The sequence below is a fragment of the Chrysoperla carnea genome, chromosome 2 (genome assembly GCF_905475395.1).
Source record: "Chrysoperla carnea chromosome 2, inChrCarn1.1, whole genome shotgun sequence".
Lineage (NCBI taxonomy): Eukaryota > Metazoa > Arthropoda > Insecta > Neuroptera > Chrysopidae > Chrysoperla > Chrysoperla carnea.
The window spans coordinates 90,981,514-90,997,230 of NC_058338.1; the positions used below are offsets into that span (position 1 = coordinate 90,981,514).

The 15,717-nt window shown below is 30.5% G+C and overlaps 1 protein-coding gene across 3 annotated transcripts; it reads left to right on the plus strand.

Annotated features, from left to right (window-relative positions):
* The first annotated feature begins 1,484 nt into the window (after positions 1 to 1,484).
* Positions 1,485 to 12,942, plus strand: LOC123291888 (atlastin). 3 transcript variants are annotated; one of them, XM_044872332.1, is made up of 11 exons: positions 1,485 to 1,628; positions 1,696 to 1,843; positions 2,281 to 2,516; positions 2,580 to 2,729; positions 4,829 to 4,984; positions 5,099 to 5,387; positions 7,342 to 7,526; positions 7,609 to 7,830; positions 9,011 to 9,225; positions 11,231 to 11,297; positions 12,496 to 12,942. In XM_044872332.1, the coding sequence occupies exons 2-11, from the start codon at positions 1,789 to 1,791 to the stop codon at positions 12,631 to 12,633; spliced, it is 1,713 nt and encodes a 570-aa protein (XP_044728267.1). In that variant the 5' UTR covers positions 1,485 to 1,628; positions 1,696 to 1,788; the 3' UTR covers positions 12,634 to 12,942. The 3 variants fall into 3 exon arrangements, with proteins under 3 accessions (XP_044728267.1, XP_044728268.1, XP_044728269.1); XM_044872333.1 differs by lacking the exon at positions 1,696 to 1,843 and having other exon boundaries at positions 1,487 to 1,628; XM_044872334.1 differs by lacking the exons at positions 1,485 to 1,628; positions 1,696 to 1,843 and adding an exon at positions 2,146 to 2,164.
* The last annotated feature ends 2,775 nt before the right edge of the window (positions 12,943 to 15,717 follow it).

Below are 15,717 nucleotides of genomic sequence, written 5' to 3' on the forward strand. Positions count from 1 at the left end.
TATTCAAATTCTAAATTTTAATAAAATAATACCCACTTTCAATAAAAATTGAAATATTATAGGAAGTTCCTTTTATTAATGGCCTAATTTATTAACTCTAAGTAGTTTAACTAGATGTACCCCGCAGGTGTGCCCCCAATTTATAAATATATGCTCTAAATATTGTCTTCTATTATTAGAGTAGTACATACAAATATTAATACATATTTGTATAACTAATTGCCTATACTTTAGAAAAGCTCTTCTATAGAAAAAAATTCCTTTTTCATTTTTTTATTATTGAACTAGCTCTCGCAATTTTCATTAAGTAGGTATGAATTAAAATCTTATTGTAATATTCATAAACGAAATTATTCAGAATTTAATTTTTTCGACAAGTTGAATTAAGGTCTAGATTTCAATTAAATATATCTCCAATTTATTTCACGTCAGAGTTTTCTCAAAAAATTAAAATACATTCACTATTGACTAAGAACATATTAAAAACTCAAATTTCGTTCTATAAATTGATTCAGAGGACGTTTAATCGGTTTAGAGATTGAAATATTTTACAAAGAATCGCTAAGTTTTCTTTCCTCGTCCCATTTTAAAAAACAAAATAATTTTCCTAAACTTAGAAAAAAAATCTCTCAATGCTTATGCGCGAGTTTATCTCACATACTTCGGGCGGTTTTTTGTAATTAATTTGGAATTCATTATTACACGATTGTTAAGCACGCATTTTATTTTCTTTGTTACAAAAAGATGCGTGTTGATGATATATAAGCTAGTATCATTACCCGATTATGGACATTATCATAAAAAATTGCTCAGAACTAGTATTTTTCTGTTTTGAATATTCAGAACAAAAATAGCGCTATCCAATCATTAACTTTTAGAATTCTCAAGAGTATAACAGTAAATTTGTGTACAATTGAATCTGATTTGAAAATTGAATAATGGATGCGAATACGAGAAGTAAGAATTAAAGTCATTTTAAAACATATTCCGCCATATTTCATTATTTATTACTATTTTGAGCATTTATTCTAGTAGTACAAAAATCGGGTTTTGGTGCTAACACAAGTAACATAAAAAATCTTAAAAATTCATTATTATGGCCTAGTTTACAGAATCTAAATAAATTAACATACTATTAATTAACTTAACAAAGAGTTATTAAAACGATTTATTCACGTGGATTTCTTTAAGATAAATAAATTTTCTATTTATATTTTTATTTGAGCTAAATTAAAATTGTTTGAGATTATTTTGAACTTGTTTCAAGGGTCTCATTAAAAAGTTTCCATACAACAACATTTGAAGGACATGTCATTTCATGACTTAAGAAGCTTCTTAATTACGTAGGTTGAATCTGAACCACGTCACATACCCACCTAATCAAGAAAAACTGAAACATATAATTACAAAAACAAGTTTTATAGGATAGAGATATATAAATGAAAGTTCAATAAACAGAGTATTTTTATCAAATTGAAAGATAAATGCATTATTTTCGTCTAAAGTTTCCAACCTACCTTCCTGAAAAATAAGTTGGATTTACCGTGTATGACATAATTCAAATGCTGAGTAATAACAATTACAATTCAATCGACTTAAAACTTAAGTAACTACGCTGTTAAAGAAGGGTAAGAATTATATTTGAAGAAAACATTCAGTTTAATTATTTTTTCGCATTTTTTTATATACTCAAAGTCCAAAGAATCAATCAGACTAAGTACCCTGCTGCATAAAAATTTCTATCTTGTTCAAAAAGATTATTATATAAACTTTTTATTAACAACCAATATGTCTGACAGTCAACAACGTAAACACATAGGTGAAATTGAAACAATAAAAGAAGGTAAGAGTTTCAAATGAAATAATTCCAAGAAAATTCAGTTAACGATTGTGTGAAGTATTATCTAAAAATATGTATCGAAAAAATTGTGTTTTAAAATGAAATTATTTGGAAAAAAATCAAAATAAAAAAAAATTTATGTGACAATTTTAAAGTGCCAAATCATTGTATTTTTAAAAATAATGATGGGGATTTTACAGTTATGGTTTTTATTTAATTAATTGTTCAATTTGGTACGAATTTCATTCAAATAAAGTGTTTTATTGTAGATTTTTCTTTAAAATTGTTCATAAAATTCTTAGTATTGTTAAGATGAAATATAAGGTTAGGAACAAACTTCATATTTGTCAAGGACCTTTTCTAAATTTATAAATATTGTAAAAAAAATTGTACATAAATTGGAAATATTCCAAATAAATTTTTATAAAAATTTTTTTTAGGGCAAAGCCCCGTAAGATTTACGGAAAATACAATTAAAATGATATCGGGACATGCAATACCTGTTGTACTTTCGACGGAAGATCATGCTTTTAAGTTAGATGAAGATGCATTATCAAATATTTTATTAAGAAAAGAAATACGTGATCGAAATGTTGTCGTTGTGTCGGTGGCTGGTGCGTTTCGAAAAGGAAAATCATTTCTTCTGGACTTTTTTCTACGGTATATGTATGCTAAGGTACATTTTCGAATATTTACTTGAAAGTTTGTGATTGTGAATTTTGGTTTGATTATTTTGTAGTATGTAACCTCAGAAGGGAGTAAAGAATGGCTTGGTGGTGACGATGAACCATTAGAAGGATTTTCATGGCGTGGTGGATCAGAACGAGATACAACTGGAATTTTAATGTGGTCAGAACCATTTTTAACTGAATTACCTTCAGGTGAAAAGGTATTGTAAAGTTTTATTATATTAAATGCACGATTTTTTAATCACGATTTTCTAAACATGATTTAAACATAACCATAAAAGTATTGCCTCATAAAAAGTAGCTAGACCCGCGAGAAATTCCGCTGTGCTACCGGTACCCGTGAATACACTGTACCCATGCTAAAAAACAACAACTTAATTGTTTAAATTAGTATTAGGAGAACAGGTCTAAAAAATATTTTATATAAAAATAGCTTAAAATGTCTATTGTTCCGGGTTAATGATATCCTCTGTATTAGGAAGAACATCTATAAAAACTAACATGTTTGTCTAATAAACTTATTATTTAAATTTATGATATATTTTCGTTCAAATTATTTATCAAGCGTGCTTTTTCCTAAGCTGTACATTTTTAGACCGCGAGTATATTTTCGTCAAACTTAGAGATAATAAGCTTGAAAATGAGGGGTGAATCTTGGAATTTGATAAAGGAATAAGGAAGATAAGGGTAGGACAAAAATAAACTTGCTAAAGTATTAATATATAAGATGTAATCTTTGGTTTAGAATTGTCTATTTTCCAGCGATGATAGATTAAATTTCTTTTAATAACTTTGCGATGTTTTTACGCGATGACAAATTTAAATATAATGACGAAACTAAATATCTTGCCAAAATTGAATGAAATTTTATGTATACTATTTTAATACATTTTTCAATGATTACAAAATAAAACGAATGAGATTTTAACTACTGAATGGTCAGGGGTCAAACCGGAAAAGTCTTACTTAATTATTAGGGAATATGATTGGCCGTGAATTATTATGGAAACCAGGATATATCAATAAAACTTGGAAACTATCCAATAATAAAATTAATTTTTCATGTTTTTTGAATTTAGAGAATAATATAATAAAATGTGGGACAGAGAAGTGAGCGATTTTAAAACGGTTGTTAAAAGAAATTCCATCTATTTTTTCAAATCTTAATATACACAAGTCATAATAAACGCAAAAGTTGAATAATTCTAAGTGATATTACTATAACAGTACATGTAATTCACATATAATTTTATAGATATAACAGTTAGAATGGTAAAACACGTGTATTTTTTGTGACAGAGTATGCATAAAAAAGCATTTAAGAAAATTAAATACTGGGGAAAATACTATTCTTCTTCTCTCCGGACTGAAAGTGTCAAATTTCGTCCTGTGGCACCAAGCAGAAAAATAGTATACACACTACGGGAGAAAGTAAAGACTATCTCAGATCTCTGGCTATTGTCCCCCGAGGCGATTCCGATGGTGACAATCATCGGGTCGGATGACAAACCGACGAGCTTGCTAGAAATGGCATAAGACTGTCGGACACAAGGGTTAATAGACACTCGGAAGTTTCGTTTGCAAACTGCAAGTTGCTCCTCAAAGAGAGTATCTTCTTAAAAAAGGTCAATCTTAGAAAGAGGGAAGAACCCATTTGTGGAAGTACAATACATATATGATCTGAATACAATCGTAGTCGTTCCGAAGCCTTTCTTTGACGATCTTTCCGACCTGAAGTCTGTTGACGTCAAAATACTCCTGCTGTTCTTAAACAACTCCAAATGGTTCATGGAGTAATGGTCGGGTATGGACCAACTCTTTGTATCACAACGGGTTCCATGGTCTATGTGCGTCCCACCCCAGGACATCTACTCTAACCTAGCCTACTAAATTAACTGAATTTATTTAAAAACGCGATAAAATTTGCTTAAAAACTAAATTAATTTTTTTCAGGAGTACTTGATTTTCTTAATAGGCTATTGATTATATCTTAAAAACAGGGTAGTAAGGAACTAAGGTGTTCATGGAATTTTATTAAATAAAAATAAACATCTTCAATTTCCACCCCCGAATTTAAAAGCACTCCGCGCTTTTTCTTCTTGAATAACCTAACCTAATTGAATGATTACTGCAATAAAAAGTTTCACAGAAAGTCATTTTCCTATCTAACCGTGCGAGGTCCTTTATAAAATTTCTTTTAACAGTTATTTCAAAATATTACACTTTCCTGTCCCACCTTGAATAAAATTGAATATTAACCTTGAATTTGAATATTCACAAGAATTATTAATTTTTTTAGGTAGCTATTATTTTATTAGACACACAAGGTACATTTGACAGCGAGAGTACTGTACGAGATTGCGCTACTGTATTTGCACTTAGCACAATGGTGAGCTCAGTTCAAGTTTACAATATATCTGCAAATATTCAAGAAGATGATCTACAACATTTGCAGGTAAATTCTTATTATATTCAACCAGACCCAGCCTTATTTAATTAGGGCGTCTTATTCTTCAGCGCGTTTCTTTGTTTTAGTAACAAATTACTTCATTTTGTGTTATATTTTTAGCTATTTACGGAATATGGTCGATTAGCGTTAGCCGATACAGGAAAAGCACCATTTCAACGTCTACAATTTTTGGTAAGAGATTGGAGTTTTCCATATGAAGCTGAATATGGTGCAGTTGGTGGTAAAAAAATTTTAGATCGACGTTTAAGAATTAACGATAAACAACATCCAGAATTACAGGCATTACGTAAACATATTACATCATGTTTTACAGAAATTGCATGTTTCTTATTACCACATCCAGGTTTAAAAGTTGCCACCAATCAAAATTTTGATGGTAGATTAGTTGGTAAGTTTGTAATAAGTATGTGTATATTTCTTTCATCCAAGTATCATATTTGCTTTTACCTGACTATCTCAATGAGTTTTTGGCTTCAATTTTTAATTCCCGTACGAAAAAAAGGGGCGTTATAAGTTTGACCGCTATGTGTGTGTTCCTGTCGGTCTGTGGCATCGCAGTGCCTAAATGGATGAACCGTTTTTGATTTTTTTGTTTCATTCGAAAGGTAATTTAATAGTGTTATCAGCTATGTTTCAAGTCTGAATTTAGGGCTCCGTACACGAGACAATTAAAAAATAGGCGATGATCTTCAAAATCGTTTCAGTTTGGAAAAGGCTCTAAGGAAAAAGATAATTAAATGTAGAGGGTTCTTAGACATATATCAAGTGCGAGTTTAGGATTCCGTAACCCAAAAATTTGTCGATTTTTTTTTTAAATTCTATGCTTTTCGTGCTCTTGAAATTGCTAACTATGAAGCTCAAACATTCGGCATACATATCACACTCAAAATTTCATTCGAGATTCCCAAACAATTTTTTCTCTGGTAAAAAATCTTTACAAAATCCATTGGCATTTTTTAAAATGACGAATGAGTTTGGACTTAGGCAGTTGCAAAAAAATCCACAGATACGACTTATCTCATCGCATTAAGGTAGTACGAGCACCAAGGCAATTTTAGATTTAAAATTGAAATTATTTGTACCTAATTTTCAACTTTGATGATGAATTTTATTATAACTTAATGAATATGTACGAAAAATAAGAATACAATTTTTCGGTATCTGCCTTGGTTTTCAAAATATCGAAAGATAAATAATTTAAAAAAAAATTTATTTTCCATAATTTGAAAATTATTTCAAAAATTTTTATTCTTACTTTTCGTCTTATATTGTCAAGTTATAACATAGTTCACCATCAAAATTGAAAAATTTTATTTTTTTTAAATTGTGTCCCCAGTACCGTGCTCAAACATCCTTAATTAATCGGGCACGGATTTTTTGATTTCAATAATTTATTAAGGTTTTAACTTTAATATAGTTTTTTTAAATTTCCGCCGACTAGTATTGGAAAAATTAATGAAAATATATCATCCATCTACCGTTTTACTTTTTTATAAAACCAATGTCAAATATGCTCACTTTTAAAGTCAGTTATTTGTTTAAATAATTGGGCAACCCCCCTCCCTCCCTAAAATTTTCAGAATTGATTTAGACTTAGTCCAACTCTAACAGGTTGGCTGATAAGTCCCCGGTCTGACACATAAATGGCGTCGCTAGTATTAAATGCATATTATTTTTATATAGTACCAACCTTCAAATGATTCGTGTCAAAATTTGACGTCTGTAAGTCAATTAGTTTGTGAGATAGAGCGTCTTTTGTGAAGCAACTTTTGTTATTGTGAAAAAAATGGAAAAAAAGGAATTTCGTGTTTTGATAAAATACTGTTTTCTGAAGGGAAAAAATACAGTGGAAGCAAAAACTTGGCTTGATAATGAGTTTCCGGACTCTGTATTTTTTCCCTTCAGAAAACAGTATTTTATCAAAACACGAAATTCCATTTTTTCCATTTTTTTCACAATAACAAAAGTTGCTTCACAAAAGACGCTCTATCTCACAAACTAATTGACTTACAGACGTCAAATTTTGACACGAATCATTTGAAGGTTGGTACTATATAAAAATAATATGCATTTAATACTAGCGACGCCATTTATGTGTCAGACCGGGGACTTATCAGCCAACCTATTATATAAAAAAAAAATCAAGCCTTTTATTTAAAATTGTCTTGGTGCTCGTACATCCTTAATTAATGTAATTGCCCTCAGATACAAGACGTACTTCATATCTTCCTGATTGCAGTAAGAAAAGAAATATCCCTAAAATGAACTTTCGAAAACGTTTGCCAGCTCTCATACCATAAGTAATAATAAATATTGAATTAATTTTATTTTCGGTTTTTTAGATATTGAATCAGAATTTAAGAAATATTTGTTAATATTAGTTCCAATGTTGTTAGCACCAGAAAATTTAGTATTAAAAGAAATAAACGGACAACGTGTTAAAGCACGAGATCTTGTACAATATTTTAAATCATATATGGCAATATATAGTGGTAACGAATTACCCGAACCAAAATCAATGCTTGTTGTAAGTATTGCACTCCTCCCTCTCTGTCACCACTGGAATAGTAAATTTAAAAATCTATTGATGATAATTTGAATTTTAATAGGCTACAGCAGAAGCAAATAATTTAACAGCTGTTGCAGAAGCAAAAGAAATATATCAACAATTAATGGAAGAAATATGTGGCGGTACAAAACCGTATTTAAGTGCAGGTCATCTAGAATCAGAACATTTACGAATTATGGATAAAGCATTACATCAATTTGATACAAAACGTAAAATGGGTGGAAAAGAATTTAGTAAAAATTATAGAGCAAAATTAGAAAAAGTAAGTCTTATATCACCCGTTTTCTTTTTATAGCCCAAGAGTTGGTGACACATTTAGAGCACTGATTTGACCCATCTAGTTATATAGCTTAAAAGTATAGTCTATGATACTTGTGTCTATTCGGTAAATAGCTCGTTTTGTAGTTAGCCAATCAAAATATAACTTTAAAAAAAGTTTGATGGGGAACATCATGTTCTGAAATCAGATTGGATTTAGTTCTCCAGGTTGTTTTGTTTGCAGGAACATCACTTTTTGGCATCAGATTGGACCTAGTTCTCCGTGTTGCTTTAATATTCAATATAGATCCTAAAAGGTAAGAGATAGAAGAATAACAGTCTAAATTAGAAAGCTCATCCCCATACATTTTTTATTTAAAACATTTTTTCGAAAAACGTTAGCTTTCGTTAGGTAAGAGATAGAAGAATAACAGTCTAAATTAGAAAGCTCATCCTCATACATTTTTTATTTAAAACATTTTTTCGAAAAACGTTAGCTTTCGGAGAAAGTGCAATTTAAAAATATGTCATTATTGCATTTAATCAGAAGAAAACACGACGCTTACTTTAGAAAAATTTTTTTGACAAAAATCATCAAGGAATAAAGATCGCCTGTAACTTAGTGTTATTTTATCTATCTTATCTTATAGGATCTAAATTGACTATTAAAGCAACCCGAAGAACCAGGTCTGATCTGATATCTAAACATGATGCACAACAGATAATGCGGCCCCCTCCCCACCAAATTCTGCAACTTTTGTTTAAGTTATTTTTTGATTGGCTACCTACAAAACGAGCTATTACCTTAATAGATTAAAATGATCCTACCTGTATAACTAGACTACTCTACCCGTGCGGAATTCCGCAGTGTGCACCAAAGCGGTTCATTTTTAGACCGTGGGTCGGTTTTTCGTTAGTCGTCACGATAAGCTTTAAAATGAGGGGTAAATTATGCAATTTGATAAACAAATAAGGGATTCCTTATTTTGAAGATTTTTTTTCTCTGGTACCGACAAAAAAACAGGTTAGAGAAATAATATATTAGATAAAATCCGTGCTCTAAATATGTCACCAGCTCTTGGGCTACAAAATTTATAATATATATCGTCGCTATTTTGTTTGTTGTCCCACGGACAGATGAGCTAAAATTAAAAGAAATTTGAATAACATGGTTTTTTTTGCAGGATATGAATGAAACGTACGATCAATTTTGTGCTCACAATGAAAGTAAAAATATATTTAAAGCAGCACGCACTCCAGCTGTTTTTTGTGCATTATCTGTGATGTTTTATATTTTGAGTGGTGTCTTTGGTTTATTTGGTGTATATTCTTTAGCTAATACATGTAATTTAGCAATGGGCGTTGCCTTACTTACATTAATTTTATGGGCATATATTAGGTAAGTTATCACAGACTATTATTAAGTTTAACTTTTTTTCATCAAAAGTATTTTAAGACCATTCGAAAGTTCGTTTATTTTTCTTGAAAAATAGCTAGATAAAATTCCCGTAATAGCTTTTGACATTTTTGAATTAAAATTCCTATGATTCGAAAACTTAAACTGTCTTGTTTTAAGCCCTTGTATATAGTTTTGTAAAAAAATTTAATCACTTTCCTACTTATCGTTCTTTTTAAATGCCAAAAAACATAATTTATCTATATCTAACGGTTCCAAATTCGATGAATTTTCGCAGATATACAGCCCTTTTGTAAAAATATAAAATTTTTCAATTTTATGTTTTTAAAGGTTTCGTTAATACTTTTGATGAGTATACAGGATGTCTCGTAACTCGAAGGCTACAGTTTAAGAGCGTATTCTATTGACAATTTTAAGTCGATGAGTACCTTATATACTTTTGTCCAAAACCGAATAGTTAAGGAATTATGTACACTATTAACATGGGGGTAAATGAAAAATGTAGTATATTCAAACAAACCATAATTCAAAATATTATGCCTATAGTTTGCATCCATACGAGGTAAACCCAGATACTCTTCAAAGAGCTAAATCTTAAATTATTAGTAAAGCAATGATGTGTTGTGAGAGCATATTGAACCAAAACTTTCTTTGTGTTAACAATACAAAAAATTTATTAAACTACTTTTTTCAACAATGTCTTTACTTTATTGGTTAAAAATAGTGCAACTCCTTAACGATTGGGTTTTGGACAAAAGTACATATAGTCGCATCAATGAATGTTTTTACTCGGGAGTCTTCTATAGCAGCTCCGATTTTGATAATTTTTTTTTTCAAAATGATATTTGTATATTATTTAAAATCAGAAACATTTCAGTGGAGGAAAATAATCGGGAGGGAGAAAAGGCAATGTCCTGACTAATATATCGACGTCCGGCCTAAGTCGCTAATGTTAGAAATTTGAAATTTCGAGAGGATATTGATTTTATACTGTAGGTGTCATTTAAGAAAGGATTTTTTAATATTCATCCCCTAAAGGGGTGAAATAAGGGATGAAAATATATACGGTTTCACTTTTTAATGGATTTTTACCTTTGGTGCGGAACTTTTTTTGATAATATAATACAGCCCATGTTATTTGCTGATAATGTAGCACTATATCGGTGAAAGAATTTTTAAAATCGGTTAAATAGAGAACTAAAAAATAATTTCTAAATATTTTCATACAAATTTTCATCCCCTATTTCACTCTTTTAGAGTGATATATTTCAAAATATCTTTTGTTAAATGACACCTATGGTATAAAATCAATATCATCTCGAAATTTCAAACTTCTATCATTAGCGATTTAGTCTGGGCGTTAATAAACCTACCAGTCGGGACATTACATTTACCCCCTCCAGATAATTTCCCTCCTCTGAAAGATTTCTGATTTTAAACAATATATAAAAAGAAACATTTCAAAAAATTCATCAAAATCGGAGCTGCTATTCAGGATTCCCTTAGAATGGTTATTTTATGTATTTCGTTATGTGACTAATAAGACACTTTCGATTTAAAATTATCCCAAGAATACGCTCTTAAACTATGGCTATTGAACTACGGGACACTCTATGTATTAGTCCGTGAATTGGATGTTATTGATAAAACTTTGTCTTTTATTAGACGAAGAGCACGCGTCTTAAAATCTAATAATTTTCAACAAAGTTAGTAAATTAATTATTATTTACATTTTAATTATGGAAATAAATAGTAAGACAAAACAGAGCTAGTGCTTTTGTTTAACGTAATATATATTTCAACCTGACTGACCAGCTTTTTTGTCGCCTGCTTCGTATTATAAAATAATAAAAATTAATGCAATCTCTCGAAAAAATTTTACAGTTTAGGTATTAAGTCGAAAATGATTGCATGAAACCTGTGTTTTATGCAGTTAGTATCATTAAAAAAAATAAAAGATTAATTAATTATTTTTCTTTTTCTTTAGGTATAGTGGTGAATTACGGGAAATTGGTGCACAAATAGATGACCTAGCCAATTTAATATGGGATCAAGTAAGTACTGAATACATATTTTTGACTGCGCCTTAACACCAGAAAATTTTTTTAAATTAAGCCCAGCATTTTTTTGTTTAACTATTTAAATATCCGCACATTCTGAACAATTAGTACATAATTAGCACAAAATTTCACGTGTCAGCTTTCAGCTAAAATAATTAAGTTTAAGGAGACCAAACAAAAAAATTTTAGTTAATATAGGAAGGTATTTGTCACACGGATTCAAGCTCGGTAAATATCGATGTTTAATGGAAGTCATTTGTCATGTATTACAAACATTATAATAGGTGTGAGGCCAAGAGTAGTTTTAGTGAGCCAAAACCGTGCTGTCAATCGTAAGCCTATTACGCGTTTTCGAAACGGTGAGCTTTGGCCCCGATAGAGTACCAAAGATATAGCTTTTATTTCCAGTTTGTACTGATTCCAGAAGAGTAGAACCAGTTTTAATCGAGGAAACTGATTTCAGAATGGCTGAATATCTGCTCACATAAAGAATTAAGTCTAAAAATCACAAAAACCATATCGTCCACTATTTAAGAGAAAGATTAACTACGCCTAACCGATTTTGATTTTTTGTTTTTCGTTTGAAAGGTAATTTAATGAAGAGTGTTCTTAGCTATGTTTCAAGTGCGAGTTTAGGGTTCCGTATGCGGAACAACTACAAAATAATCTATGATCGTCAAAATCGGCTAAGTTCGGAGAACGCTCTAAGGAATATCTGTAGATTAATACCGGTTCTATCCTTTCTGGAACCTGTTAAAACTTGAGACAGAAGCTACATCTTTGGCTCTCTCTTGGGGCCAAAGACCCCCGCTTTAAGAAGGCTATATCTTGACCTAAGAAATTCTCAGCCTTTTTGAAATGACTCACTTAAATTATATTTAGTCGTAAATTCAAACGTTTCATATTTGTCAAATTGTGTTCTTTATTGGTTGTATCTTCTGCCAGAACGCATTTATGCTGGAGTTACGAATATCAAAGAAAAAAATTCATTACTTCTATTTGATGAGCAATCTAGACATGTTTCGATCATCTTTGAACTTACACTTGTGTTTTTTATACAACTGATTCATCATATTGAACTAATGTAAGAAAATCGCGAAACGGCACTGAAAATTATAAATTAAACGTGTGAATATTTTTCACCTAAAATTCGATCGATAAACGGAAAATAATAAAGGTGTTTTTCCCGTAGGGAATGAAACCAATATATCAAGGCGTAATGGAACGAAGTATACAACATGTAACAGCAAATGCCGTCGATTATGTGGTATCTGGTTCAAATTCAACGTCTTCCATTTCAACACCAAATGGCAAATTACATCGATCGTGATTCTCCTTGTATTCAATGTAGTTCTATAGACACAAACAAACAAAAAAAAAACCAACATTCTAAAAAAATAACTATCTTAATTAAAAATTGAATGTTTTTAATAATTCATTTCTACATCGTACGGTATTGAAAATTTACTAAAATACTCTAAAAAACAAAAAACATTAAAAAAACAGCTAAAAAAATACCGTACCGCTCTCTACGAATCTTTATATTAAATACCAGATTTAAAACAAAAACCGTTTTTAAAAAAAAAAACAATATATACTGAGTATCCCCAACTAAACTAGGTATTTGTGAATTTGTTTTATTATTATTATTATTAATTAAAAAATAATTTAATTAATTAATTAATTAATGTTTATCTCCTTGTACTGTTTATTTAGTTTTCATTTTATCAATTATTATATTATTTGCACCTGTTTACTACATTTGTGGATACAAGTTATTTATATTATGATTTGTTTTCTTTTTTTTAATGACTGTTAAATAAATGCATTCATATATTGTTTTCTCTTTTTTTTTAAATTTTTTTTTTATGTGCGCAGATGTCTATACTAATATACAGTAAACTGCGGTAATCCGACACCCCTTGCAATCCGACATAACTATAACGATAATTACAATGCAGATTTATTATAAATCTGCATTTATAATATATATCTCAAATCTTATCACTTTGATATGTAATTTGTCGGATTACAAAGTATTCTTTTCAAAAAGTTCCGGACTACAGGGGGTTTGAGACAGTACTCCATTATAGTCCGACAAATTCGATAATTCGACACCACCTTGCAAAATCTTGCTCAGATTACCGCGGGTCCACTGTATTTTTAAAAGTGTACAAGTCTAAAAGTGTATTAACTAGAATTAGAAAGTTTCCATAAATTTAAAATTAATTCAGTCTGACTAAACATGAAAAGAGCGTGAACGCTGCAAGTAATCAGGTTTTTTTTTATACAGTGTGTCACATTTAAGATGAAGACACCCTTATATTTTCGTTATTTCTAGGGATAGCGATACGAAATTTTGCACAGTCATACAGGGTGATGGTTCACATTTTTTAAGATAATAACGGAGATCTGAACTTAAAACTCAGCCTACTACAAATTAACAAATAGGGACGATTCTTAATATTTTTCCTAGCGTCAGCGATGGTTAGAGATATCGAAACAAATTATTATACGACCCTTTAATTTTAATTTTTATAACTTTCGAACCCAAAATAGATTTCAAATCGCTAAATTCTTAACTACTGTATCATTAGTCCGAAGAGTCAATTCTATGACAAATTTATGATTTTTTTTTATTAAAAATTGATTATAAAATAAATGCAGTCAGGCTTATTCACTTCGAGCAGTCGCTAGCAATTAATATCGTAAGATTCATATACCATCAGAGTGGCTAATATCTACAGATGAAAGCTATTATACCGTATCTACAGTGTGTGGCATTTAAGATGAATATACCATCATATTTTCGTTATTTATAGGAATAATTTGTAAACAGTATCACACAGAGCTGAGCACCCTTTCTGTGGAAACGATTTGTCAGGCTTTACTTTTTAGTTTGTTTATAAAGTTAAATTATCGTCCGCCATGGGGCTCTATATGTTAAACATATGTTGGCGATCTAACTGTAGTATAGACATCCGTGATTATGTGTATGTGTACCTAAGTTTTTATTAATTTATTTTCATATTTCTTTTTGTTGTAACTACATGTAAGTGCACGTCTTTCTTTTGTTAGTTTATTTAAAAAATATTTAGCATGATTATATAATTATTAGGAGCACTCACGCATTAGGCAGCCTAGTTGCTCAATAGTCAGATCGCGCACAACTTCAGCGAATTCAAATTGTAACAAACATGGAAATTTTCAAAGCAGACGAAACTCCATGGTAAGTTGTCGGTCTATTTCGATCGATTGAACGCAAACGATAATAATTGGTCATCGGTCGGTGGCTAAAGATTTCAGCTGTTGTAACTTGGCTGCCTAATTCGCGAGAGCTCTTTATACACCTAATGTAATGTATCGAGCACCAATTTTTCTTAGAATGTAATTTCTCTTTCATTAACAAAACTTCCTCACCTCATCATTAATCCGCCAAAAATTCGAAAATTGTATTCCTCTACTAGGCTGGGAGTCCAAAGCGTGAAAGATGCCGTTCTATGGAATAAAGAAATATTTGTTTCGCTTGATTGTTACCTAGAATAGAAGGAAATAATGGCGCTTTGAAGTCATCCTTGCTGATGGAAACAGCTATTTTTTTTATCAAATTTTACGGAAAGAGAAATATACTCTCAGAAAAGTTCTAAAATATCTTTTTTAAACGAGAGTATCTATCATATCCTCTCGGAAGGAAAGGCTTGTAAAATTTCGACAAACTTTGACCATTCATAGCATTCTTATTTTTTTGAATTATAACTTAGGTAAAACCGTTAACCATAAAAGTCGTTCAATGATATCCTAGTCGTTCATTGATATCCTTTAAAATGCTAATGATTTTGGCATAAATTAAACCAAAGGTATCCAATAATAGTTTATGTACCCAAATAAATTTAATTTCGATATTGAATTATTTTATTGAGAACTAAGTTTTGTTAGACTAGGCGGCAAGCACGATTGGGCCTGGCAGTGTATCATGACTACTGCAGTAGCTGTCACAGTGGGGAGGAGGAAGAAACGATGTCTCATCTTCTGTCTCTGCCCAGCTCTTGCCACGAAGAGGCTGACGTTCGTTGATGCCAAAGCACAATTCTACTGTCCTTTAACAGCTGCAAATGATTCATAAAGTATTGGCCGGGGATGGGCCAAATCTTTTTCGGTATCACAACGGACTCTATGATCTAAGTATGTATCCATGTATCCAGTATCCATGACAACCACGATAACCTAACCTTAACCTAAGTAGTGTTCATTTCTAACCTTTATTGATTGAATTTTTTTAGTAGCTATAAATTGATTGATGTTTCGATATTTTCGAGATTTACAAGCTTTTGATAGCATGCAGACATTAGAAAATATTTCAACGTTTTAATTAAAAATTCATTTTGCTTTGTTTATTTCAGAAAAAGTATCAAGT